The 27,519-nt window shown below is 40.8% G+C and overlaps 1 protein-coding gene across 3 annotated transcripts in view; it reads right to left on the bottom strand.

Moving 5' to 3' along the window:
• Positions 1-5,614: 5,614 nt before the first annotated feature.
• Positions 5,615-27,519, bottom strand: part of trappc12 (trafficking protein particle complex subunit 12) — a 41,294-nt gene continuing 19,389 nt past the window's right edge. For all 3 annotated transcript variants that reach the window (XM_081394520.1, XM_081394521.1, XM_081394522.1), the window contains 9 exons: positions 22,649-22,762; positions 20,412-20,550; positions 19,055-19,167; positions 18,872-18,944; positions 14,015-14,088; positions 10,585-10,683; positions 9,182-9,285; positions 8,335-8,422; positions 5,615-6,139 (listed from right to left, as the gene is read on the bottom strand). In XM_081394520.1, the coding sequence (XP_081250646.1) occupies positions 5,897-6,139; positions 8,335-8,422; positions 9,182-9,285; positions 10,585-10,683; positions 14,015-14,088; positions 18,872-18,944; positions 19,055-19,167; positions 20,412-20,550; positions 22,649-22,762 (1,047 nt within the window). In that variant the 3' untranslated portion in view covers positions 5,615-5,896. The remainder of the gene's footprint in view (positions 6,140-8,334; positions 8,423-9,181; positions 9,286-10,584; positions 10,684-14,014; positions 14,089-18,871; positions 18,945-19,054; positions 19,168-20,411; positions 20,551-22,648; positions 22,763-27,519) is intronic.

Genomic DNA, 27,519 nt, shown 5'->3' with positions numbered 1-27,519 from the left:
GCAGCGAAAGACGCCTTACCCCAGGGCTTAGGAGGATGGTTGGGCTGCTGGCTGGGCTGCTGGCTGGGTGGCCTGTTGCGAGCCTTGGGTCTGGCCTGGTACGGTCGTACGGTGGCCGGGGCCTGAGGGGGCCGTGCGGGGGGCTGAAGCGGGGTGGCCTTTCTAGGCAGGCACAGTTTAAATGCCTCATCCTCCTTTTTCTTGTCATCGCACCGCTGTTGCATAAGGGCAACAGCAGGGCCGAAAAGAGCCTGGCCTGGTTCCACCGGCGCTCCTGCTATGCGGCGTTTCTCGCTGTCGGGCAGACCAGAGAGATTGAGCCAGAGGGCGCGTTCCCCCACGACGGATAAGGCCATAGAACGTCCGCCGGCTTGGACGGCCTGGCGGGCGTTGCGAAGGACCAGATCATTGACGGTGACGATCTCCTTCCACAGCGTCGGAGATTGCACGCCTTTCTCCAGGTGCGAGCTCATATCCTCCAGCAGCTCCGCCTGGTAGGCAGAGAGGAGGGAGGAAACATTGAGAGCCCGAACCGCGAGGGCCGAGGCCTTGTACGAGGCCTGGAAGACAGAAGCTGAGAAGCGGTCCATCTTACTGGGGAGAGCTGGCCTAGGGGGGGCCAGTAATCCTCCCTGCGAGGGGTTAAGGTGTCTGGCAATCGAGGGTTCGATGGTGGGAGGATCGCCCATACCACACGTTGCCATGTCCTTCACCTCTAGACCCGCTAAGCCGTGCTTAAGATCCAGCGGGTCTTTCCAGTAGTGGCGCATGTGCTTAGCGCACGCGGGGAGGACCGGCATGAGCTGCTTCCTAGGACCGGGAGGGGGCCCCAGGAGCTTGCCGTCATACACGTCCCTCTCTTGGTCAGTGGCATTCTGGGGGGCCGGCCACTCGATGCCGAGACGAGCGGCCGCTCGCTCACACACCTCGAGAAGGACCGCGTGCGGCAGTGTAGCCGAGCCGCTAACCGGGGCAGCTTGGGCGGACGGGGTGGTTACCTCGTCGTCCGAGCCCTCAAGTATAGCGGGGTCCTCGTCCTCGCCTGAGCCGGGCGGCTCATAGTCGAGCGAGGAAGCACCGGGAAGAAATTCCTCGAGTAAACACTCAGACTGGTCGGCCCAGCTGAGAGAAGGCAAGCTCTGGGAGGCCCCCGGAGCTGCAGCTTTTTCACCTACTCCCACATCAGAATCGTACTGATCATCCGCGCTTTGGGTGGACGCAACCTTAAGTCGGCGTCGGAGAAGCTTCCTAGGCAGGGCGAGGCAATGGCTGCAGTTTTCCGGAAGTGAAAGCGCCTCTTCAGCGTGCTTAAATCCAGTGCAAACCACGCAAAAGGGATGGGTGTCCCTCGCGGCGATGAGTGAACCGCAGGCGGCAGGACATGCGCGCGACTGCGGATCAGACGGGTTAGCAGGCCCGGAGGCCATACTAGCAGCTTGTTTGTGATCCATGGGAGAGGTGAAAGCTAAGACACAGGCGGGCAGCCTGAGCGAATCCAGGTAGCGAGCGTGGGTGGCTTGCCAGAAAACCAGAAAACAATCGCAACTGAACGTAACCGATTGACAATCACGCCAGGCGGAGGCTGATCAAAAAGATATATCCTCCTGTTGACTGTAGTGAAGTCAGCGAAACACGTTGAGCAGCGAAGCAAAGAGGTCGCGAGAAGCGAATAACAACTGAGGTAAGATAGCGCGTGCTAGGGTTTTATACGCTTGGTAAGGGGCGGGTCCCTTACCGGGCATTGGTCACGCGCTTCTGTCTGTTAGGTCAGACTTGGTGCAATTGGATGCTTCTGCAGAGGTCAGGTGCGGATGCCCTTCCCATAGGTGGATCTCGAAACGAGATGATGAAAGAGAACCTAATGTTAGGCCCCAGGGCTGAGAGGTTTTGTAGGCCCCCCATCCCCTCGATTTATAGAGTCTCATTTTAAAAAAGTGTAATATCTAGGTCATCTACATCACATAATGCATTAGTTTCTTTCGAGACCTACAACAGTGAGTTTTTTTTTTTTTTTAATATTGTTTTCAATTTTAATATTGTTATTAACATATCACTGAGCAAATAAACACAAGAAACTTTATTTAACAACCACACACAGCAACTAAATTTCAACTTTATGCAAATGAGAAGCGATTTTCGCGAGCGACAACCAATAGGGAAGAAGCCTTAAGTGGAGCTCAGCTCCCGTCACCGTCTCGAGTGCAGGAGAGTCAGAAGAGTTCGAGGGCGATTTCACTGTTTTATATGATTTGACAGTAACTAACCACAAACAGGGATATAATAAAATGATGCATGGAAAAGAAACTGTCGACAGTCAGTGAGTTTATTCTGGATTTAGTGCGTAAATCATTTTGTTTACAAATGAGATGCTTTGCAGTTGTTATATTGCCTACATGTTAAAGATTTTATTTTGGATGTGTTCATTGTGATTATATTGGCCGGGTTTATAAAAGTTTATAAAATTGAAAGGATCGCTTGGTGCATTTGGAAACAAAGCTTGTCTATTTCTAAATGTAATCGCGTGCATCGCCGATGATTATAGGCTACTGTGTGTTGAAAAAAACGTCGATTAAACACACTCGCAACAGACACCCCAAAGCGGAGACGTTAGTGGCACTGAGCGGACACGAACCGCAACGCCTCATTCGCGCCGCGGGACCTCTAGACGCGCGTAAACGCGTCTTTGCATAGACTTAAAGGTCCCGTTCTATGCCCCTTTTCACAATATGTAAAATAAGTCTCTGATGTCCCCAGAGTGTGTATGTGAAGTTTGAGCTCAAAATACCCAACAGATCATTTTTTACAGCATGTTTAAATCACTGATCTATATAATGTCATTCTATATAGATCAGTGGTTTAAATTGACATTTTTTGGGGCTCAGAAAAACGAGCCGTTTCAGTGTGTCCCCTTTAAATGCAAATGAGGTGCTGCTGGACGACCCAGGGGGCGGAGCTTCATGAGCTCGCGCTCAGTCTGTCAGGAAAAATTCATCTCACGGAATGATGATAATATCAGAAACTCTCAGTAACGGCGTTCATTTCGAGTCGGACAATAATGCCTACAGAGTCAGATTGCTGTATAGAGATGAAACAGGTATGGTTTAGTAGTTTAATTACGGTTATTATAACGTATTTGTCATCTGCTTGTAGGCTATGTATCCATTATTTATTAATAGCCTACACTGTAAAAAATGATTTTATGTCAAAGTAAATAAAACAGGAAAAATCATGTATCTTTTGCTAAGAATCATTTTGTAAAAATGAAAACTTTAGTATATTAAGTAAATCCTAATTATATACTCATTTTTTACTTGTAAATATTAGACATCCAACAGACAAGTGAAATTGACTTCTGACTCTCTGGCATATTTACATGCATTAATTAAGTACTTGAAGCAAATTAAAAAAAATCAAGTAAAATTTAGTCCTTGAAGAAAGGAATCTGCGCATGCGCGGAAAGAAGAAAACACGCGATGATTGAGGGATTTCCAATCTCCACTCCAACGGCTCTCGACAGGTAAGCAACAGTAAAAAACTGCATTATATTACGGATTTATAATGATTTCTTGATTAATTCAACGATTGTCTTGTCATCACTTCATTCTATACATTTGAAAAGTTTAGTGTTCTTAAGTTTAGAGATGTGCTCCAGAAAAAAAATCACGGAGACGGAGAGGCAGAGGCAGAAAGCACCCTGTTTATTTTCTTTCTTTTACAAAAGCACAATGTTTTATTTCGATTGAAAGTGGAAAAAGTAGACATGTAACAGTTTATTTTTTCATATTTCTTAAGTCTGTAATCTTGATAACCAAAAATGACGGAGTATTTTAAGTTTTGCTGCTATGTGGAAAAAAATCGAGCAAAACGCGCGGACGCTTTTGCCGACTCGAGGGTTAATGACGAGGTAGCTTTGTAAGACATTAGCCATATTTTTTTCTCAGTTTTAAACTTTACGTTTTACACGATTTATCAGTAATTACGCCTAAAAACCATGAATATGTCACTTAAATCATGATCTTTTTGTTTAATATTTGTTATTTTGTGTGCAATTTTTTTTTATAGATGACAAATATTGGCCACGAATTAACAATAGGCCTAAGTGAGAAGGTTCTCGTTCCCTCATCGTGCACAATATAATTCATTCCCTCATTCATTTGCTAAATCGTGCATACTATCTATTAAATGGTCCATGCTTTTACTAAATCGTGACCACGATGTAAATGACAATAATTCGTACTTCCAAATTCCTAATTCGTATCCTTGATATCTGCATGCTGTGTGTCACATGTTAGCATTAATGTGTGTAAATGACTATGAGAGTAAGGTCATGCAGGATATTTTTAATGATTTAGTATAAATGAAATGAATAATGTGAATGCAAATTAATTAACTGTTAATTTAAAAGTATTTGCTGTTTACTGATTATTGTTTTTCTCTCTCTCTTTTCTTAATTTCAGGATATTTCTCAAATGCATTCAGCCCTTTGTGCCTCCGTTGCTGTAAACCGGTTGAGAGGGACAAAGAGAGAGACCGAACACACTGAATTGTTATTATTGTCATTATAGGTTTCTGTATATGCTTATTTCTTAATAAATTACTCTTAACTGCACATTGTCACAGTATTATTTCGTCACATTATAAGAGTAACATTTAATTTAATTTAAAATAATTACCAGCACTGCATAAAACAAGTAAAATGTATTTAAAATATCAAGTGGTTTTACTTAATTATATTAATTATATCAGATTTGTGAGTAAAAATTACTCAATATAATTTAACAGGCCAAGTTATATGTACTTATTCACTTTGTGAATTTTACTCGGCTTAGTTAAGTAGATTTACTTAATTTCCATCAATGTGAAATTTACTTGAAAAACATTCGTGCAAAAACTTGCCTTATAAAAATTGAGTAAATTCTACTTATTGTTTTTCTCAGTGTACAAGTCTGCTGTCTGAATGATGATCAAACATATACTGATGAGTTTAATAAAGTTTATTGTACATCACACAAAAGATGAAGCGTCAGTTTTACTTCAGAAAATCACTGTAAGAGCTGAGTAAACACAGTAGGCTAAGTTATAAGAAGTGCGCAAGTAGCCAGTAGAGTTGAGGGAGCATTCCTGTGGGCGGAGGTTAGTCAAGAAACGGTTCTGGTGATGTCACTAATGCAGGATGTAGAGGGGTGTAGTCCAATCGAGCCGTTTTTTGTAGTCAACCTCTGTTAAATAAAATATCTCGCTTGGCATTGAACTTTGAGCTTTATAATTTTACAGATATTATTTATGCTCTAACAGCAACATTACACACTAACTAAAGTTTGAAACATGGAATCGCATGCAACGGGACCTTTAACATTAAAATCACTCGCGCCAGACGCTCTTTTCGCGTTTGGTGTGAACGCACCATAACAATAACATTAGAGCGACAGCACTACAAACGTCCACAAGCGACTAGCGACATACAACGACAAAATCTGACAAGTTAAAACAATATGACCTTTTCAGCTCATCATAAACCTGAACATGGGAGGCCCCTGAACTTGGGAGGCCCCTGGGCTTCAGCCCAGGTAAGCCCGTGCATTAAGGCGGCCTTGAAAGCACATCTCAACATCAGAACAGGTTTTCATACATTTATTCACAAGATTTCATTTTCTCATTTTCAGAAATACACAGTACAGTTGTAATTAGCTTACACTCGTTGAACACAATCATTTAATGTGCTCAAAAGCATTTCTCTTGATTCCTGAAACAGGGGTAAAAGTGTGTAACCCTTTTTTTTCTGTCCTGTGCGGAGCAAAATATCGACATCTCAAGTTAACTTTGGTCCTGTCTGTCCACCGTAAGACTTGTAAAAGCTTTATTTTCCACGCCGGCGCGCGAGTGCTGCGTTTGGTCCTCACACGAGCTTGAGGCACTGGGTGTTGAAGCTGTCTCCTTCCCGACAGGCCGTGGCCTCCAGCAGAGCCTGCTTCTTCTGCGTGCTGCGGGACGACTCCAGCTCGTACATGGTGGTGAGGTTGAACAGCACGCTCTCGTGCAGGTATAGCGCGGGGTCCTTGTGCACCAGGCTCTCCAGCTGGCCCAGGGACTCCTTCAGCCGGCCCAGATACAGGAGACACACCGCTGCATTGTTGTTCGCCTGAGGAAAGAAAGCTCAAGTTGTTAGAACTGGCACACGTCCGATGTTCATCAGCTGCTGTTTTTCTAGCGGTAAAGTCCCCATGAGATCAAAAATGACAGTGCTTGTTTTTTTTATGGAATATTACAGTATGATTTATCTGTGCACTCATTTTTAAATTAAGAATAACTATATATGAAGAGTTCAGATGCAAAAGCCTCTAAGTGCCATCTGAAATTTTCTTCTAGAACAGGGGTCGGGAACCTTTTTTGACCAAAGAGCCATTTTTTTTCATTTTTGGATAATGCATTTTTCCAAAAGAGCCACAGTAGGAAAAAAAAATGCCTATATATATATATATATATATATATATTATTAATTATTAATATATAATTATTATTAATTAATATTAATTATTAATATTATTAACAAATATTCAGCAAACAATAAATAAGTTGGAATATGGAATTAATTCTGCAGGGATTTCACTGTGAGGTTGAGTACCAAGTGATGAGCATATACCATTTTGTGTGCGTGTGAGAGAGAATGAATGCACACAGTACTATCTGCTGTGTTTACGTGAATACTCGACTTAGCATTTTGATATATTTCTGTGTTTATTTGGCCGTTTAGGCGCGCAACCGAAGACAAAGGCTGCTTGTCCGTGTTGCGCTCGGAGCGCGCGCACAGTATCCTGTCAGTTCTCTTTCGCGACTTATCGCGCTTTTAATATTTCTTTTCAATATAAAGCACATCCTGTTCTTTTCTTTCTCATTCATTCATGTTTTGTTTTTAATAACTTTAAACAGAATCGTCAACTGAAATCTGCGCGGATTATCAAAAATACGACACATTTATAGGACATAAAGGGTCTCTGCGGCAAAAGTGAAAGTAGCCTAAGTTACCAGCGGGTGAAATGTCTCTATGCGCAGCAAAGCACCCGTTTCAATAAAATGTTATATTAAAGTTTATAAAGTCTACTTTTACATTTTTTGCTGCTGTTCTAGAATGGTTTTCGCCAGCTTGAATCCAGTGCAGGAGCTGTAGGTTACCACAGAAACGTAAGCGGTTAGTTGATTGCTGTGGTGACTCGTGACACTCGCGAACAGCACTGAACACGCACTTTTGCCGGTACAACTTTAATATTATTATTATCATAAACTTTTCATTAACTTCAGTAGGCTGTACTACAACAAGGGAATTGTAATTGGTTGCTTTTTCTGCAGAGAGCCGATCTCTGTTGATGTGTTTTAATTGTTTTTCATCGATGGTTTGTTGGTAAAGGGTTAGAGACCTCGCGAGCCACATGATTTTTGCCAAAGAGCCAGATGTGGCTCGCGAGCCATAGGTTCCCGACCTCTGTTGTAGAATGATCATTTTTTATCAAGCTCGTATATTTAAGTTCAGTAATTTCACTTTAATGGCAATGAAAATTACCTATTAATTGTCATTTAAGTGAAATTACTGAACTTAAATATACGAGCTTTATAAAAATGATCATTCTAGGAGAAAATTTCAGATGGCACTTAGAGGCTTTTGCATCTGAACTCTTCATATATATATATTGATGGCATGTCCATTTTCTTTGGGGATGAGTAGAGTCCATCAAAACCAGTAGCACCTCAATGCAGTACACAAGATCCAAGGGGAGGAGTCGGATCTTATATAAGGGGTGGAGATTGGTAGGTTTAGGGGTGGAGATGGGTAGGTTTAGGGGTGGGTTTAGGGATCAGGGGGTGGAGATTGGTAGGTTTAGGTATGTAAGGTGGGAGGAGTTGGATTTTATCCGACTCCTCCCCCCGGATTTTATGCTCTGCAGTGAGGACCATCTCATCAAAACAGCCAATTCTTGTTCTTTATGGAATATTGCAGCATTTACTATGATTTATTAAATGCACATCTTTTTTTAATTCATGTGCCTGGTAATCTTGAATCAGAATATCTTTCCCTCCCTCTTGCAGCATCTCTTCTCTTCTCTGATGACGAGGGCGGGGCAACCTGTCACTCACATGAGATCAGCCAATAGCAAACCACAACCATCCAATCAATTCCCCACAGACAAAATCAAGCCCCGCCCACATTTGTTCTTGTTCCAGAAGCCGTTTCACTCGGATATACGGGACACTAGGGAAGAATCGACGAGCGCAACACCCGTTTCACGCCGACTTTATGCATCACTTGGTCATCAGTGTTCTGGAAAGAGGACGAGCACTCACCACTGGGTTCTTGGGATCAAGCTTCAAAACACTGGAGAAACACACGTGTGCGTCTGCGTAGTTATTCTGGCTCAGATAAACAAAAGCCCTGTTGACAACATCACATTCACGTTAAACAGAAGCACAGACTCTACACTACCGTTTAAGTACTACACTAAAAGTTTGGAGTAATTATGATTTTAATTTTATTTTTGTTGAAAGAAGTCTCTTTTGCTCACCAAGGCTGCACTTATTTGAATGTACTGCAGAAAAAACAATAATACTGTGAAATATTATTACCATTTAAAATATTTTCGCCATCATTACTCCAGTCTTCAATGTCACATGATTCATATTTTTGTGGAAACCGTGTAGTTTCAGATAAGATATACATACAGTAAATTATACTGTTATTCAGCAAGGACACATTAAATTGATGAATGTCACAAAATACTTTTTATTTGAACTTTCTATTGACCAAAGTATCACCGTTTTCAAAAAAATATGAAGCAGCACAACTGTTTTCAACACTGATGATAATAATAAATGTCTCTTGAGAAGCAAATCATCATATCAGAGTGATTTCTGAAGGATCATGTGACACTGAAGACTGGAGTAATGATGCTGAAATTCAGCTTTGATCACAGGAATAAATTACACTTTAAAATACAGCATATTCACATAGAAAACAGTTATTTTATACTATTTCACAGTATTGCAGTTTTTACTGTATTTTTGATTAAATTAGTGCATCCTCTGTGATCAGAAGAGACTTCTTTAAAAAACACAGAAAATTCCACATTTGAAAGCAGATTTCAAAAAGCGACGGACATCATGCTGCTGTTATCGAGCAGAAACCAGTGTTCACCTGTTCATCAGAACTGAGGTGTCTTCATTAGGTGTTTTTCCCTTTGATTGACAGGCCTTTTCCACATCCTGAAAATACTTCTCCGCAGTTCTTATGTCTCCAATCTAAAAATATGAACACACAGAACATTAATTACATTCTCTGTGTGAAGATAAGACATGAAGAGCAAAACAGACTCTTTGATTCTCTTCAAAAACAAGTAACTTGATAACAGTAATCACAGAAAACGGCTCAACAGCTGAGGCATTGCAAGTATCATTCATTTAAATGACTAAAGATAGGTTAAATAAAAGCTGCAATAAACAAGGTGCTTTGAAACAATAAACTGATGGTTCTGTTCAATGACTCTTCTCATAGATTCATTTCCTTGTTTCTGTTTCGGATCCATTCACTTTCCCTTTCCCCATGTACAGTATGTATGATTGTGTGTATGTGTTTGTTTAGATTAGTTATGCGTTCATGATTTAGTTAAATAAAACTTTTGTGCACATGCTTGTGTGTTGATTCACATCCCTTCAGAAATCATTCTAATATGCTGATTTTCTAGTCTGGCTATCACCAGATCAAGCTCAATCTTTTAAGATTGATCATTAGTCTGAGGAGTCTGCTCTGTATTTTCTACGGCACAAGAGGCGTGATCGACGGGCATAGTGCAAATGACGAAAATGAGTCTGTACGCAATTGGATAGTCCTTCAACCAATCAGACCAACGATCCGGGTGACGTCCTTTGCAGCGAAAAGTCCAGGCAGGACAAGTATCAACAAACATGTTGGTTTGGAGCATTGATTAGCGGTTTGCAGAAGCAATGGCATCCAGCGATTTTTGCAGGTTGTGCAAAAAACAAACAAACATGAAAGTGAGTGGTATTTACACCCACTCGAGCCATTTGTTTGCAAAACTAAAGAAACCATTGAGCATCGTCGAGAGGTTAAAAGGAATTAGATTGGATTAAACCCGCCAATAGCGTGCCAGGTGGATAAGCCAGTTTGTGATTGGTCCCCGCAGATTTGTAACGGAAACAGGATAAGAATGTACAGGTGTCCGGCCTGAGCTGCAGGGCGAAATCTAATCATTGGCAGATCGGGCTGGGTGTACCCAGTCTACCGCTTTTCAGGATTCTTTGATAAATAGAAAGTTCAAAAGAACAGCATTTATTTGAAATAGCATCTTTCGTAAAATGATTAATGGCTTTACTGTCATCTTTCATCAATTAAATGCATGAAAGTATTAATTTCTTTTAAAAACAATCTCACTGAACCAAAACTTGATTTACTGAACCCAAAACTAAACTTTGCTGTTTCCTTCAGAAACTGCAGCCCTGACCTCTGTTTGGCGTATGTCATGTGATTCAGTGTTTCCTCCTGACGTCAGGTGAGTATTGTTCAGTCTTGTTGTCTCTCACCTGTAGGAAAATACGTCCGATTCCACTCAGCAACTGCACGCTTTGCTCCGGCTCATACTCGATGATGGAGTGATATGTCTCCACCGCCAGAACATAGTCCTTAATGTGACAGGAAGGGGAAATCATTTCAATAAAATGAGCTTTTATTAAAGATACACTATGTAACTTTTGGTGCTCTAGCGGTTAATAAACAAAACTGCATGTGTCTTGTAGCCGGAGCTACTTCTCTCGGAGCTAACACTCTAGTTAGACCTAGAGAAGGACCTCTCTGGAAATTAACATTTGAACTAGCCCTCGTGCACCATCGAGAAGAAAGTCTCACCTCAGAGTCATCATAATCTACATCTCTTTCCCCTCTTTCTCATGCTCAGATCATCTGAATTCACCCATAAAAATGTATAGTTTAATGTGAATGATTAACATCGAGTATTATACGTATTTAGTATCATTTGAAATGTCTCATTGTGACTGGTACAAATGTCTCATTTCCAAATAAGTAAAACAAAAGGTAAGTTTAGGGATAACTGGCACACAAAGGAAGATGATCTCCTGGCAAATGGTCTCCCATCCCCAAGAGGTGTAACCTCTGAATGCAAATTTCTTTTGTTACTACATGTTTCCATGTGAAACAGGTCTGTCTATATAATGGAATGTAGCAAAGGGTTTTTCTGTACCTCAGATTCGCCCGTGAGGCTGGGAGTGAGACCTCTCAGCCTCATGTATTTCTTATTGTTGGGTTTGCATCTCTTCTCATTTTCCAGAGTATTTGATGTTTTGTATCAATTATCTTATGAAATTGGCATGATACATTTACCTGACATAATAAATTGTTACATTTGATTATTCTAACTGACTATTTGCATTAAAGAGTTAAAAAGAATAGTCAAACATTCGCTCACAATTAATGATCCACAGATATCATTAAAGGGATACTTCAGGATTTAGCATTAAGCTTTGTATTAGTAGAAAACCTGTAGTATTTTCGAATTACCGTGCTTTCCACCCTCATATCCCCCTGAGAGGAGAGATTTATGTATTTTTTGTCTGGAAAAAATCCTCCGATGACGCAAAAATCGTCATTTTGCGTCATCGGAGGATTTTCTGGCCAGAGGCTAAAGACTACAGCCAGTAGGAGGAGCTGTCCCGCATGTGTTTAGCCTGCCCATAGGAGGTGGGTTCTCACTCACAGAATGTACACACAGTCAGCCGTCTTTCTTTGGAAGCTAAGCTAACAGGCTCTTGTTCTGTGGAGAAAGCTGAGTAGTAGGGGTTACCATCCTCTTTTTCCCGGACATGTCCGGCCGTCGAGATCGTCCAAAATGTCCGGGATTCAGCTTTTGCGTTCTGCGGTCGCCATTCATTGTTTACATGCACACCTCTTGTTTCAATCTAACTGAATTCATTCCGATCGGTGAATCTGAATGTAGTGTTTACATGAACGCTAAACAAGTGATCGGTTGATGTGCGTTTTAACATTGCTAAGAAAATTCCCGCTCCTCCGTGAGAGATGCAAGACCGGCGCGTCTCAATAATGACGCCACCGGCCTCGCGCCGTTCTCCCGCGGCCGTCAGCCTCGTCCTGCTCGCCACAGTAAACATGATGAATGGCGACTGTAGAACGCAGAAGCCGAATCCCGGACATTTTGGGCGATCTCGAAATCCCAGGCAGACTCGTCACGGAGACTCACTGGGTAGCCTAACCTTGTTGTTTTCAACTGCGCTCTCTTACCGGTAGGCGTGGCCTCCTAGGGCAGCGAAGCAAGTGCATTCTGGGAGTTGTTGTCTTTCATCCACATAAGCCAAAAATACATTTTCTGGCTTTTCTCAGTCTAGAAAGCTCCAAATTAAAAAATTTCTTCACATTTCTTCTACATAAATGACCTATTTTAAATACACATTCATCTTTCCAGAGGTGAAGTATCCCTTTAAAACCTTTTCATTTATGGAGTCAGATGAAATAACGAGAGAATACATATTCAAATGTATTGCATGTCTTTTCCATTCAACAACAATTCATAATGACCATGTCTGTCAAGCTCCAAAAGAACACAAAAATCGCAACGAAAGTTCCATAGAAGACGCCGATACGACTATATTCTACTCTTTCTGAAGTCAGCTGACAGTGCTGTGTGAGGAACAGGCCGAATGCATCATGTCAGTTTGAACACGCGGGATGGAGAGTGAGATTCAAGAGGACGACTGTGTGAGCTAGTTCATCCAAACCATTTACGCCATTGACTTCCACAGTATGGAGAAGAAGACTATGGAGGTCAAAGTGGTGCGTCAACTGTTTGGTTACCCACATTCTTCAAAATATCTTCTTTTGTGTTCAGCAGAAGACATTCATGCAGGTTTGGAACAACATGAGGATGAGTAAATTATGACAGAATCATAAAAAGCATCAGTTGACTTCAGAAGTCTTCAAATATATAGCGCACAAGGTGTACTGAATCACTGTTAAGATACGTTTTTATGCATTTTTATCTTTGAGCTTGACAGATGTGGTCACTAAAAAGCATGCGTGAAGGTTCTTCACAAATTGTCCTTTTGAGTTACAAAGAAAAAATACAGCATATGGATCTTGAACAACAGCGGTGAGCAAATGGCTGTTAAGGAAGTACAGTGTCTATTAATAGGTGAACCTACAGTAACATCTTCAGCTAGTCAGCTTGAGATCCTTTTCATCTAAACTGGTTATATCTCTTAAGCCATATTCTTCCACACAGTCACGCAGAGACGAAGCACAACCGCTAGAGAGCCAAAAGTTACACAGTGTACCATTCATGTTAACTAATGTTAACAAAAGAAACCTTATTTTAAAGTGTTACCATATTACACTGTAACAAGGACACCTTAAAATAAAGTGTAACCAAGCATTTTCATTATAAGGTTTCTGAGCCAGTAGGACTCAAACTATTGAAACAGAAACATCTTAAACAGTTTTCACCTCACAAAACCCTCGTGTTGGCATTGCTAAAACTCTCAGGGAATCCATGTATGACATTTATACAATATATATATATTCATTACAACAATAATTCATATTTGTGATTGTGAGTTTCTTTGTTGTGTGTCTGCTAACCAATTTATTTGCGTGTCACTACAGTCTTTAGCCAGCAGATGGCACTCATTTAACATGATAACTTGCAAAAAATAAATATATATATATATTTCAGCTAATGACAATCTAAATCTAAGCATATACCATATAGGTATAGTATGTGTGCATAGACACGTTTTTACCAATAGAACAATGATCAGAAAACCTATTTTATCCCATTTCAATACTATCCAGTCGTCACCTGCTTGAAGGAAACCCTATGATTTATAACCCTAGATAGAGTGTGTTTGTATGCATACAGATATGATTCAGGTCAGATATAAATGTGTGACTGAGTATATGTGTGTGTATGTTTGTTCGCCCATGTACCTTCATCATTAGCAGACAGTTGGCCATGGAGTACATCACCCTGCTCAGACGTGACCTCCACAGCTGGATCGAGGCTGAAACACACACAGAGAGAGAGAGAAAGAGAGAGAGAGAGAGACTGAGCAAATGGACTGGAATTGGAAATTGCAGTCTTTCCATCCTTTTCCCGGCTTCAAACCATCAATTATTTGTCTGCTGGTGGGAATTATAGTGCAGGAGGAAAAGACAGAGTGACAATCACATTTATTTCCCCCCTCTGGCTCACTGTAGACCCCCATCAGCGAGCCGATCTGATCTCAGATCTGTGTGTGTGTGCGCATGAACAGACTGATGGGTGTGAGACCGCAACTGAACAGAAGAAAGAGAGCGACACTGCATCACGCCTGCCACATAAACACACAATGATAATATGATAATATTCCTGAAGGGCATACAAATTAAAAATAGGATTGTCAATCAATTAGAACTATATGAAAGAAAAATTGCTCATTTTATTGCTCATTTGAACCATGCTGATATTTATATGGACAAAAGATAAGATTAAATTCTGATAGTTTGCAATGTAAATCAATGAGATCTTTAAAACAGTATAGAAGATAATTACATACAATGCATATAAATATTAGTCATCACTCTATATCTACTAATAATGTGTTAGTTAGATGATATTTCAATGCTTAGTTTATGATCGAAGCTCTGTAGTTTTAAAAATTATAATGCAATGCAATACAATGATGATTGAGAGATGAACAAATAAACCTTCCTCAAAAGCCTGATGATCATATTTGATACACAAATTTGAATGAAAAAAATGATGTATGGATAATCAGGTAAACCTAAGATGCTTCAGTCCAGTAAGTGTTCATCCTGAAATATTACTAACAATATAAAAGTTATTCTTATGTTTACTTTATAAAAATCAGTAAAGATTTCACAGCAAAAAGACATGTGAAACACGAGCTGAGGGAGGATGTTTTTACAATTATACTAAAATAAAAGGCCTTTTACTGCTTATAGCTGAATTAAACTCATTTTATAATTGATGAAATTTACAGAATTTTTTAACTGAACTGAATAAACAGTGAACTAAATTGAGCTAAATAATGAAGCTATTTTCTTTTTCAGAGCTGCTTTAAAGCAGAAATGAATTCTGTTTGCATCCTTGATAATTATTTTCCAGTTTATTACTGTAAAGCTCCTTTGAAACAATCTGTATTGTATAAAGAGCGCTATATATATATATATATATATATATATATATATATATATAAATGTGACTTAAAAAGAAATTCAGAGCAAAAATCTGAATAATTTCTTTCTTATTTCTGTCACTTTGTTTTGGGGTGGCTTTTGCCTTTTTATCAGTATACTAAATGGAGGACAGAAAATGATATTGATTATATTGAAGATTATATTGCTTTGGACCTGAGCCACCCACAGCTCAGACAAAATGTGCACTTTCAACGCACATTATAGGATGTTTGTCTTCGAACTGAACCCTTCCTCCTCGGATTAACCTCTCATCCTCACCAAAAAATCCTCACACTGCCAGAGGCAAACTAGGGCAATGAACAGCCACACTAATCTCAGGGTGAGAGTAAAGGGGGTGCCAGCAGTCTGTCAGCACTTGGCAGCTCCCTCAGAGACATGTGCCCATGACGGAGGGAGTCCGTCCCGCTGAAACCACATCAGGCACACAGGCGGTGGGCCGGTGGGGGGCTTCTGAAATCACAGACTCTCCTCATAGCTATGCTGAAGCATGTATTTATCTCTGTCTTCACCAAAACAACACGCGAGCAAGTCAATCGAGCATGCAAGACTTATAGAACACGTCAGCTATCTGTTCTGATGGATCACTACCATCTACGGCTCTTTCTTGGGTTATTTGAGAGTGATTTCAAATTATAATCTCAAATTATAAAGGTGATGGTAGATGGTGATGTAGATTTTTTTTCCCTATACATTTCAAATGTTTTCTAAATAAATATATTTGTTGTGAACAGAATGTATGTGTATTTTTCACACTGAAAATAAATAAAATACATTACAAAATGTATTTCAAGGGGCAGAAAAATAATCCAGGTCAGAATCGACCTCTGTGACTGTGGTAGACACCCGCCGCCCCAGGGGAAGTGTGTGCAGCCCAGACACACAAAATGGTGGTAGCCATTACTGGAAGCACTGAGTAAAGGGGAAAGACCAGGATCACCAGACTTAAGACCATTGGGCTAGGGAGCGCTGAGACCAACAAAATTGAGACTATTGGGCTAGGGAGCGCTGAGACCAACAAAATTGAGACTATTGGGCTAGGGAGCGCTGAGACCAACAGACTTGAGACCACTGGGCTAGGGAGCGCTGAGACCAACAGACTTGAGAACACTGGGCTAGGGAGCACTGAGACCAACAGAGTTAAGACCACTGGGCTAGGGAGCACTGGGACCAACAGACTTGAGACCATTGGGCTAGGGAGCACTGAGACCAACAGACTTGAGACCATTGGGCTAGGGAGCACTGAGACCAACAGACTTGAGACCATTGGGCTAGGGAGCACTGAGACCAACAGAGTTGAGACCATTGGGCTAGGGAGCGCTGAGACCAACAGAGTTGAGACCACTGGGCTAGGGAGCACTGAGACCAACAAAATTGAGACCATTGGGCTAGGGAGCGCTGAGACCAACAGACTTGAGACCATTGGGCTAGGGAGCGCTGAGACCAACAGACTTGAGGCCACTGGGCTAGGGAGCACTGAGACCAACAGACTTGAGACTATTGGGCTAGGGAGCACTGAGACCAACAGACTTGAGGCCACTGGGCTAGGGAGCACTGAGACCAACAGACTTGAGGCCACTGGGCTAGGGAGCACTGAGACCAACAGACTTGAGACTATTGGGCTAGGGAGCACTGAGACCAACAGACTTGAGACTATTGGGCTAGGGAGCACTGAGACCAACAGAGTTGAGACCATTGGGCTAGGGAGCGCTGAGACCAACAGAGTTGAGACCACTGGGCTAGGGAGCGCTGAGACCAACAAAATTGAGACCATTGGGCTAGGGAGCGCTGAGACCAACAGACTTGAGACCATTGGGCTAGGGAGCGCTGAGACCAACAGACTTGAGACCATTGGGCTAGGGAGCACTGAGACCAACAGACTTGAGACCATTGGGCTAGGGAGCACTGAGACCAACAGACTTGAGACCACTGGGCTGGGGAGCGCAGAGACCAACAGAGTTGAGACCATTGGGCTAGGGAGCACTGAGACCAACAGACTTAAGACCATTGGGCTAGGGAGCGCTGAGACCAACAGACTTGAGGCCACTGGGCTAGGGAGCACTGAGACCAACTGACTTGAGACCACTGGGCTAGGGAGCACTGAGACCAACAGACTTGAGACCATTGGGCTAGGGAGCACTGAGACCAACAGACTTGAGACTATTGGGCTAGGGAGCGCTGAGACCAACAGACTTGAGACCATTGGGCTAGGGAGCGCTGAGACCAACAGAGTTGAGACCACTGGGCTAGGGAGCGCTGAGACCAACAGACTTGAGGCCACTGGGCTAGGGAGCACTGAGACCAACAGACTTGAGGCCACTGGGCTAGGGAGCGCTGAGACCAACAGACTTGAGGCCACTGGGCTAGGGAGCGCTGAGACCAACAGACTTGAGGCCACTGGGCTAGGGAGCACTGAGACCAACAGACTTGAGGCCACTGGGCTAGGGAGCGCTGAGACCAACAGACTTGAGGCCACTGGGCTAGGGAGCGCTGAGACCAACAGACTTGAGGCCACTGGGCTGGGGAGCGCTGAGACCAACAGACTTGAGGCCACTGGGCTGGGGAGCGCTGAGACCAACAGACTTGAGACCACTGGGTTGGGGAGCGCAGAGACCAACAGACTTGAGGCCACTGGGCTAGGGAGCGCTGAGACCAACAGACTTGAGGCCACTGGGCTAGGGAGCGCTGAGACCAACAGACTTGAGGCCACTGGGCTGGGGAGCGCTGAGACCAACAGACTTGAGACCACTGGGTTGGGGAGCGCAGAGACCAACAGACTTGAGGCCACTGGGCTGGGGAGCGCAGAGACCAACAGACTTGAGGCCACTGGGCTGGGGAGCGCAGAGACCAACAGACTTGAGGCCACTGGGCTAGGGAGCGCTGAGACCAACAGACTTGAGGCCACTGGGCTGGGGAGCGCTGAGACCAACAGACTTGAGACCACTGGGCTGGGGAGCGCAGAGACCAACAGACTTGAGACCACCGGGCTAGGGATGCCAGATGCTCGCACTGATATTAGTGGTGGATCCGCCACACTGGATGCCAGTCTTGTCCACCAGAGATGAATACAGTGGCCAGGTTGGTACAGGCCGATGGTGTATATAGCAGCCAAGCTCTGCGGCCACCATTGCAATAGGTGCATAACAACATAAATATATTTATATAGTTATATAAATATATTTACCAAATATATTAGTAATACACAAAAATGTATAGTATATTTTTGCCATATGGGTTTTTTTTGTTAAAAAACACCCCCAAACAGACATAATGAGCGCAGATTTCCTTCTTGTGTTAACTTTTTTTCCTATTTTGTTTGCATACTGAAGGGATTGTATAATTTAGAGAGCTTTTTATTGTACGAATATTTTGATATCAGTGATTGCAAGACGAGTCATCAAAAAGAGAAAGACTGCAAAGTCTACAAGTGTATATCTGGTAAAAGACTATAATGTAATTTAACATAACAGATACAGAAGCTTACAAATAACCAATTTGAAGGGTGGTGGAAATGACGATGAGTAAACGATGACAGATTTTGTATTTGACAAGCACTAGGTCTAGAGGAGAGATTTCAGTGGTCTGTACCGAGTCTGTTGTCCTGTGTGAGGTTCATCATACTCCCGTCCTCAGCTAAACCCTCCTGCAGGTTACTCAGAATCTGTGAAAGGACAAGAACAGAAGTTTTACAACCCCAATTACAGCTATGCTAATTAAATTTCAGAGCTCTGCGGAGCAGGTGCAGCCAGTGAGGTGTAAAGTTCAGCTCACCTTCTGACAGACGCTCTTTATTCTGTGGAGGCGGTCCAGAGTATCCTGAGGCTTCTGCAAATACTGAGGGAGCTCGGCGTGCAAAACACGCATGGAGAACGGCACCATCGAGCCTTGACCATCCAAGACACAGGCATATAAAACACATTTAGGGATATTAACATGCATAGGCTATTCTCTTCTCTATCCTATGCATAGGCTAATGCATAGTCTTTCTCTTCTGCAAAAACTAACAAGCACACATTTCCCATTCTTGCTTCTTTTTCTGTCAGTAAATACACTGACGAAACAGACTCCATGCTGGTGAAACAAGCTTTGATCACACCACTCTTTGATATCAGGATGGATCTTGTAACGTAGACCTGGGTCTGAAGATCTTCAAATTTCACCTGACCGACTGCAAAAAGTTTTTATTGGTATGACTGGAAATAAAGCTCTGTTGGGTAATGGGCTGATATTATGATGCATTTGAGAAGTAACTAATTGCTGGATTTGCCCAATTTTGCCAGGTTCGTGGCATCCTTTGAAAGATATTTACAGTCCCATTAAAAAGTTTGGGGTCTGTAAGATTTTTAAAAAGTCTCTTCTGCTCTCCAAGGATGAATTTATTTGTTCGAAAACACAGTAATACTATGAAATATTATTGCAATTTAAGATAATCGTGTTTATTCACAATATAATACAATAATTTATTTGGTGCCTTTGCTTTCTCATAGAACAAACACAAAACAAAGAACTACTGTGATAACTACAAAAACTAAAAACAAAACAACCTAGAACAGCTGAAGGACAAATGCATTCAAAGCAAAAATATCATTGTACAGGTAATGCTGTAACATAAAACATACTTGCATTTGTATAAATTAAATAACAATCAGACTTTTACTACCATTATAACACATGTTTATGTTATAACGGTAGTAAAAGTCTGATTGTTATTTAATTAACAATGATAATAAAAATTAAGAGGTACAAAAAAAGAGATAAAGTTTATTATCCTAAATATTGTCAGCCATCTAATAAGACTTTAGGCAGAGTATTAATTACACAATCAGTGATTACAGAAAGTCATCACTTAAAATTCAGCAGCAACAGATAATAATATTATTATAATAATAAGTTAAATAAATGATTTAATAATAACAATAATAATAATAACAACAACAGAAATAAAAATCTTTAATAACACTATAAATGTCTTTACTGTCACTTTTGATCAATTTAATGCGTCCTTGCTCAATAAAAGCATTAAATTCTTAAAAAAAAAAATTAATCTAACTGACTCCAAACCTGTGAACAGTAGTGTATGGAAATATTTCAGAATATCTCAAAATTGCCTCGATAAAACAACTTTTACCTCGTCTTCCAGGGTAAACCGTTGGGTAATATTCATAGTAGAGGTTTGGATGGTCAAGATTCCCAAAGGGCTCAAACTCCAGCTCAGCGTTCTGGAAAAGGTTGAGCTTCACCAGAAGAGCAAGACGCACAAACCACAGCTGCAGAGACAAAAGAGGAGTCTGTTTCAACATAACATTTCAACATTTTGTTCTTTCTGTAACTGAGTTGTGCAATGCTTTGTGATCTTCATGTATTCCAGACGAGCTCTTCTCTGCAGCAGTGCGTGTGGAGCCGGGTGAGGCCGCTCATCAAAGCGAGCGGGGGCTTTGACACGAGCCACGGGCCCGTCAGCGGGTTACTGTGGACTGAGTGGGAGTCGGGACGCCAGCTCAAACACCGACAGATCTGCTGCTTCACATGTATATCAGTGTGGGGAACTGAACACAACTCTAGGGCTGGGTATCGACACAAATGTCGATTTTGATTCACAAGCTTGCTATTCATTTAAATTCTGATCTTGATTCGAAATCAAGTTATATATCAGTATACAGTGAGGAAAATAAGTATTTGAACACCCTGATATTTTGCAAGTTCTCCCACTTAGGAATCATGGAGGGGTCTGAAATTGTCATCGTAGGTGCATGTCCACTGTGAGAGACATAATCTAAAAAAAAAAAATCCAGAAATCACAATATATGATTTTTTAACTATTTATTTGTGTGATACAGCTGCAAATAAGTATTTGAACACCTGTCTATCAGCTAGAATTCTGACCCTCAAAGACCTGTTAGTCTGCCTTTAAAATGTCCACCTCCACTCCATTTATTATCCTAAATTAGATGCACCTGTTTGAGGTCGTTAGCTGCATAAAGACACCTGTCCACCCCATACAATCAGTAAGAATCCAACTACTAACATGGCCAAGACCAAAGAGCTGTCCAAAGACACTAGAGACAAAATTGTACACCTCCACAAGGCTGGAAAGGGCTACGGGGAAATTTCCAAGCAGCTTGGTGAAAAAAGGTCCACTGTTTGAGCAATCATTAGAAAATGGAAGAAGCTAAACTGGATATTTTTCATACAAAAACACATGGCTTCGCTTCAGAAGGTCTTTATTAAAGGGTTAATTCACCCAAAAATGAAAATTCTGTCAGTAATTACTCACCCTCATATTGTTCCAACCACCGTAAGACTTTCGTTCATCTTCAGAACACAAATTAAGATATTTTTGATGAAATCTGAGAGCTGTCTCACTCCTCCATAGGCTTCTATGTAACTGAAACCTGCCGGCCCAGAAAGTTAGTAAAGACAATTTTTAAAATAGTCCAAGTGACTACAGTGGCTCAACCTTAAGTTTAACAAGCGACAAGAATACTTTTTGTGCGCAAAAAAACTAAAATAATGACTTTATTCAACTATTCATTTTCTTCTGTGTGGGTCTAAGTGAGTTCACGTAGTGTAACAGTGCAGCGCTTCTGGGTTGTACGTCAGAACGGAGGCTCACTATTGGACGACGTTGGTCATGTGTGTGATGCTGGCCAATAGTGAGCCTCCGTTCTGACGTACAACCCAGAAGCGCTGCACTGTTACACTACGTGAACTCACTTAGACCCACACAGAAGAAAATGAAGAGTGGAATAAAGTTATTTTAGTTTTTTATGCGCACAAAAAGTATTCTCGTCGCTTGATAAACTTAAGGTTGAGCCACTGTAGTCACTTGGACTATTTTAAAGATGTCTTTATTAACTTTTCTGGGCCGGCAGATATCGATTACCTAGCAGCCTATGGAGGAGTGAGACAGCTCTCAGATTTCATCAAAAATATCTTAATTTGTGTTAAAGTCCCCGTGAAATAAAAATTGACCCCATTAACTTTGTTAGCGCATATTACTAGTCTTGTGGTGAACAATTAATCCGTGCAAGTAAATATATATATAAAAAAAAATTTACCATGGTAATCTTTAATCAAAATCTGAAAAGTTACTTCCGGTCTGGAATGGCGTCTTTTTCTGATGACGTAGGTTTGACGGCTTGGGTTGAAAACGCTTAACCTCTCCCCTCAAACCGTTAGTCTGCTATGAGCAGAGATGGAGAGGAGGAGCGCTAAGTAAAACCCTGCCCTCTGTTCAATATTCTGTTTCACTTGGAAATACGTCACAACACTGGAGAAAAGTCGTTTGCAATTTCCGGTTCACGGGGACTTTAAGAAGATGAACGAAAGGGCCGCAGCCCTGTCGAGAGCACAGGTTGTGCTCACCTGTAAGGAGTCAGTGGTGTGTCCGGTGGGCTGGCCGCTCTTGCCGTAGCCCTGGCCGTGAGCCGTCAGCAGTCGTCCCGTCAGATCCACGGACGCCCTCCAGTTCTTAGTGCTCTGTGGGCCGAGAGAGAAGATGAAGACATTACACAAACAGCTGCTCACTCAGGAGGAGGCGCGAACGAGACGGCAAGGTCACTGCGAGCACTCGCTTTACATGACACTGGCATTAGTCACAGCAAGACTTTCGCTACAAAACTTGCATTTGTTGCAAAAAAAATCTAATTGACTGCAATACAAACTAGGGACGGACAAATTAATCTTGTTTACACCAAATTTTTGCTCACATATGGCGTACTGTAGATTTGTTTTTTGGGTGACAGGCACATTTCCCTGCAGTGGATCTGATCACTTTGCACATATATCCGATCTGATCTTCAGTGTCTGCAGTGTTATTTTGCATGGATGAAATTGTGATCCGTTTGTTCAGACAATATCAGTCAATATCCGGCCTACATCTCAGTCGGGCCAATGGTTAAATTTTTACTTGCCCTGCCATACTTTTCACTATTATTGTTTTTGACTCATTGTTTTAGACTCAACATTGTATACTATTAAATAGCTTATTATGACACCATATTTGTAGATCATTAAAAATTCACTATTCTGGAACCTAATTTTGATACCACAGCAAAAACTACTAGCCTGAAAAGTTATGAAACAATATAAAAGACAAGTGAAAGTGAAGTCAGTAATAAAAAAAAAAAAAAAAAAAAAAAATGTATTTGTATTTGTCCGTATTTGTCCTGAGTATTTTCTCCTTAAACTGCAGTGAATCAAAGACAGTCTCAAAAACACGCTTTAAAATCGCTGGTGTTTCTGACATCACAAACTACCTTGTAGCCAATCAGATCAACGTGTGATCATCAACCAGTGGATCTCTGAGATGTGTGAGTGGGTGGAGGCGGGGCTCATTTGCATATTCATGGATCCACATATACTAAATGAGGCAAGGGTGTAGAGTTGCTTTCAAGATATTTTAAGGCATGAAGAATTTTTTTTTTAAAATATGTAGCCATCAAAGATGAGTTTTAAGGGATACAATTATTGACTACAGGGGGACTTTAAAAATTAATCCTTAGGTTAATCGGTTACACTTTACTTTAAGGTAATGTAGTTACATTGTACTTAGTCATATAAGTACTGAATATTATTTAACTACATGTACTTATTATAGAGTTACGATTCGGATTAGAGTTTGATATAGGGTTATTTACAATAATTACAATACAAAATACAAAAAATATGCATCATTTACTGTTATTGCGTGCAACTACGTGCACTATACTCCAAGACTTCTGAAGCCATTTGATAGCTTAATGTGAGGTACTAATGAATATTTAAGTCATTAAGTTAAAGTAAATGGAAACTCATCTCTCCTCGGTCATTCTCCATTCAGCATTCAAACAGTGCGCCGCGTTCGGGTATGACAGTAACACGATGAAACTCATTTTAAGATCAATGTTCCCATTATTATACTGTATTTGTAGATTAAGGTCTACGGTTTTGCACTAAAGGACTTTATTTTGTTAATTGCTGTTTCTAAATCATGTCATCTTTCTATATATACAATATAATACACTATGCATCAACATCTCTTCCCTTTTTGCTTTGAATTTATCACTGCGAAGTGCTGCTTGCTGACTCCGTGTTGCTTCAAGCGCATCATTCTGCGCAGTTTTCATATCATAATACTTTTGCACAATAAAAGGTTATTAACAGCCTATCTTGTTCTGTCCAATCGTTCATATGTTGCTTCCTCATTAAAAAGCTGCACTATACATTTTCATATTAGATATATTATAGATGCAAAAGCCTCTAAGTGTCATCTAAAATTTTCCTCTAGAATGATCATTTTAATCAAGCTCGTATATTTAATTTCAGTAATTTCACTAAAATGGCAATGAAAATTACCTATTAATTGTCATTTAAGTGAAATTACCGAACTTAAATATACAAACTTGATAAAAATTATCATTCTAGAAGAAAATTTCAGATGACACTTAGAGGCTTTTGCATCTGAACTCTTCATATATATACACACAAACTACAGGGTGGGCCATTTATATGGATACACCGTAATAACATGGGAATGGTTGGTGATATTAAAGTCCTGTTTGTGGCACATTAGTATATGTGATGGTCACCACCCATCTTGAGGAGTTTGCCCCCTCACATACACTAATGTGCCACAAACAGGACTTTAATATCACCAACCATTCCCATGTTATTACGGTGTATCCATATAAATGGCCAACCCTGTATATTGCCAAATGTTTTGGGATGCCTGCCTTTACATGCACATGAACTTTAATGACATCCCATTCTTAATCCGTAGGGTTTAATATTGAGTTGGCCCACTCTTTGCAGCTATAACAGCTTCAACTCTTCTGGGAAGGCTTTCCGCAAGGTTTAGGAGTGTGTTTATGGGAATTTTTGACCATTCTTCTAGAAGTGCATTTGTGAGATCAGGCACTGAAGTTGGACGAGAAGGCCTGGCTCTCAGTCTCCGCTCTTATTCATCCCAAAGCTGTTCTATGGGGTTGAGGTCAGGACTCCCACTGTTGTTCCCAATTGCTTCCACTGTGTTATAATACCACTGACAGTTAACCGTGGAATATTTAGTAGTGAGGAAATTTCACGAATGGACTTATTGCACAGGTGTCAACCTATCACGGTCCCACGCTTGAATTCACTGAGCTCCTGAGAGCGACCCATCCTTTCACAAATGTTCGTAGAAGCGTCTGCATGCCTAGGTGCCTTTTTTTATTCAACTGTGGTCATGGAAGTGACTGGAACACATGAACTCAATGATTTGGAGGGGTGTCCCAATACTTTTGGCAATATAGTATATATGTGTGTGTAACAATACAAAAAGCAAGGTGGAACATTTTACAATTTATTTGTTCAACTCAATGTTTTTTTTTTTTTTTTTTCACTAACTGTTCAGATTTTATCAAATTATTGTGCAACTTATTATTAAGTGCAATTATTGTTATCAACTTATTCTGCTGTATTATCCTCTAACCTAATTTATAATATCATTTTTGCCATTTATGAATATAGCCTTCTCTTACTGTGGCAGATTAAATCTTTGGTTGGTTGTTTTAATTTTTCAATTCCTCAGAAAGTGGCCTGTGTGTGAGTACGTGTGATTCTTGGGTGGGGAATTAATTCAGATTCACAATTTGATCTTGTGCAATTTGCTGGTGACTGCATGTAATTTTGACACTTTTCTACCTTTGGATTTGAGGAGAACACTGTTTGTTGGCACTTTTTGCCCATGGTGTGGACATGTGCCTTAGATGGGATGCTGTTTATCAGTTTTGTTTTTCATTTGTGTTCATTTTCTCAGCCTGAGTTTAGTATCTCTTCTGTTTTCACAGGCATTAAAAATGCTTTCTCTTTCCTTCTGTGCAACTGCTTTCTCTCTTGCTCTTCTTTTAGAGATCCTAGAGCCTCTAAATCTTCATTAGAGGGGCAAATGAAGCTGAAAACCACTGGAAGGAAAACGGGCAAAAGCAGCAGCTGCCACTGAGATAAAACATAACAGAAGTCAATGACAGGGGAAACGAGGGTCCTTTCTGATGTACTGCACACTTGGGGACCCCAAACTCACACACACGACAAATCAGAGGTTCTGCTGTTTTGCAGTTCCCGGTCATCATTGGAACGCTTTCATAGTTTCTATAACTATTGGAAGAAGTACAGAATCTAACCCAGCACTATAGGAACTACCAGTGATGTAAGTGTGCGTTGATTGGCCGAACGCATGCAAATACACCTGTCATTATTATAAAAGCTGTGAAAACACAGTTTTTAGCCTATTCACTCCACAAATAAGCAAAACAGTTTTCTATTTATTAAACCAATCTCCTTTGTTGTATTACTTAAATGTTTTTATTTGAATGAACTCCAAATTTTAACTGTTAAACCAGCAATATTCTTTTTTACAGTGGCACTTCTCAACCTTTACACTAAGCAGGAAACCCAATGCGACTTTGAAGGGACCAGGCGAAAGATGATTATGTATTTCTGCTCAGCTAGCAACAACATGGCAAAATGCTACAATACTTTTTTGTGTACAGTTTACTTTCTTTGTTTAACAGTTCTATCTATTAAAGTATTATATAGGACTAACAGATCATAAACAAACTAATGAAGGCGGAGAATGGGAGCGCAGGTATTGGCGTTCTCAGAGCCAACAAAGTAAAAATCTGCCACACCTTCAAAATAAAAGTCCCGCACAACAACCAGAGCAGCAGGACGTTTGTGACGGCTTACGTCACTTCCTCAACAAGTCATTCAAAACCTCAGTAGAACTCAAAAGGATACATTTTTATTAATGTTCTAGCATGTGGTTCTTTTCCACACAATTACCGTACAATGACATTTTTAATATTGCTATTTAGGTTTAATTATTTTATTTTTTTAAGACTTTTTTCCTCCTCCATTTTACTGCTTCAACGTAAACATATTTCAGCTCATTACCAAGGAAACATTTCAAATATTAGTTTAGATTAAGTTTTTCAACTAATATTTTGTTTTTATTATTTTTAGTTAATAACCCTGATTCAAAAAGGACTCAAAATAAATTTAAGTTGTTATTCACTGATAATCTTACCTTTAAGCAAGCTTTAACTACCATCTGTTTTGTGAACTGGATGGATCCACCAATTCATTGAGAAATACCTTTAAGGATGTCAATATATGATGCAGTAGCTAAAACGCAATAGAAGAGAATTATTTAGATGTTATACCATGGTCTGTCTGAATACTCGATTCTGATTGGTTGGAAGGTGTGCAATAAAACA

The sequence above is a fragment of the Scardinius erythrophthalmus genome (genome assembly GCF_964197995.2).
Source record: "Scardinius erythrophthalmus genome assembly, chromosome: 19".
Classification (NCBI taxonomy): Eukaryota; Metazoa; Chordata; class Actinopteri; order Cypriniformes; family Leuciscidae; genus Scardinius; species Scardinius erythrophthalmus.
The sequence above is the reverse complement of the archived record's forward strand: the minus strand, read 5'-3'. Positions and strand labels throughout refer to the sequence as shown.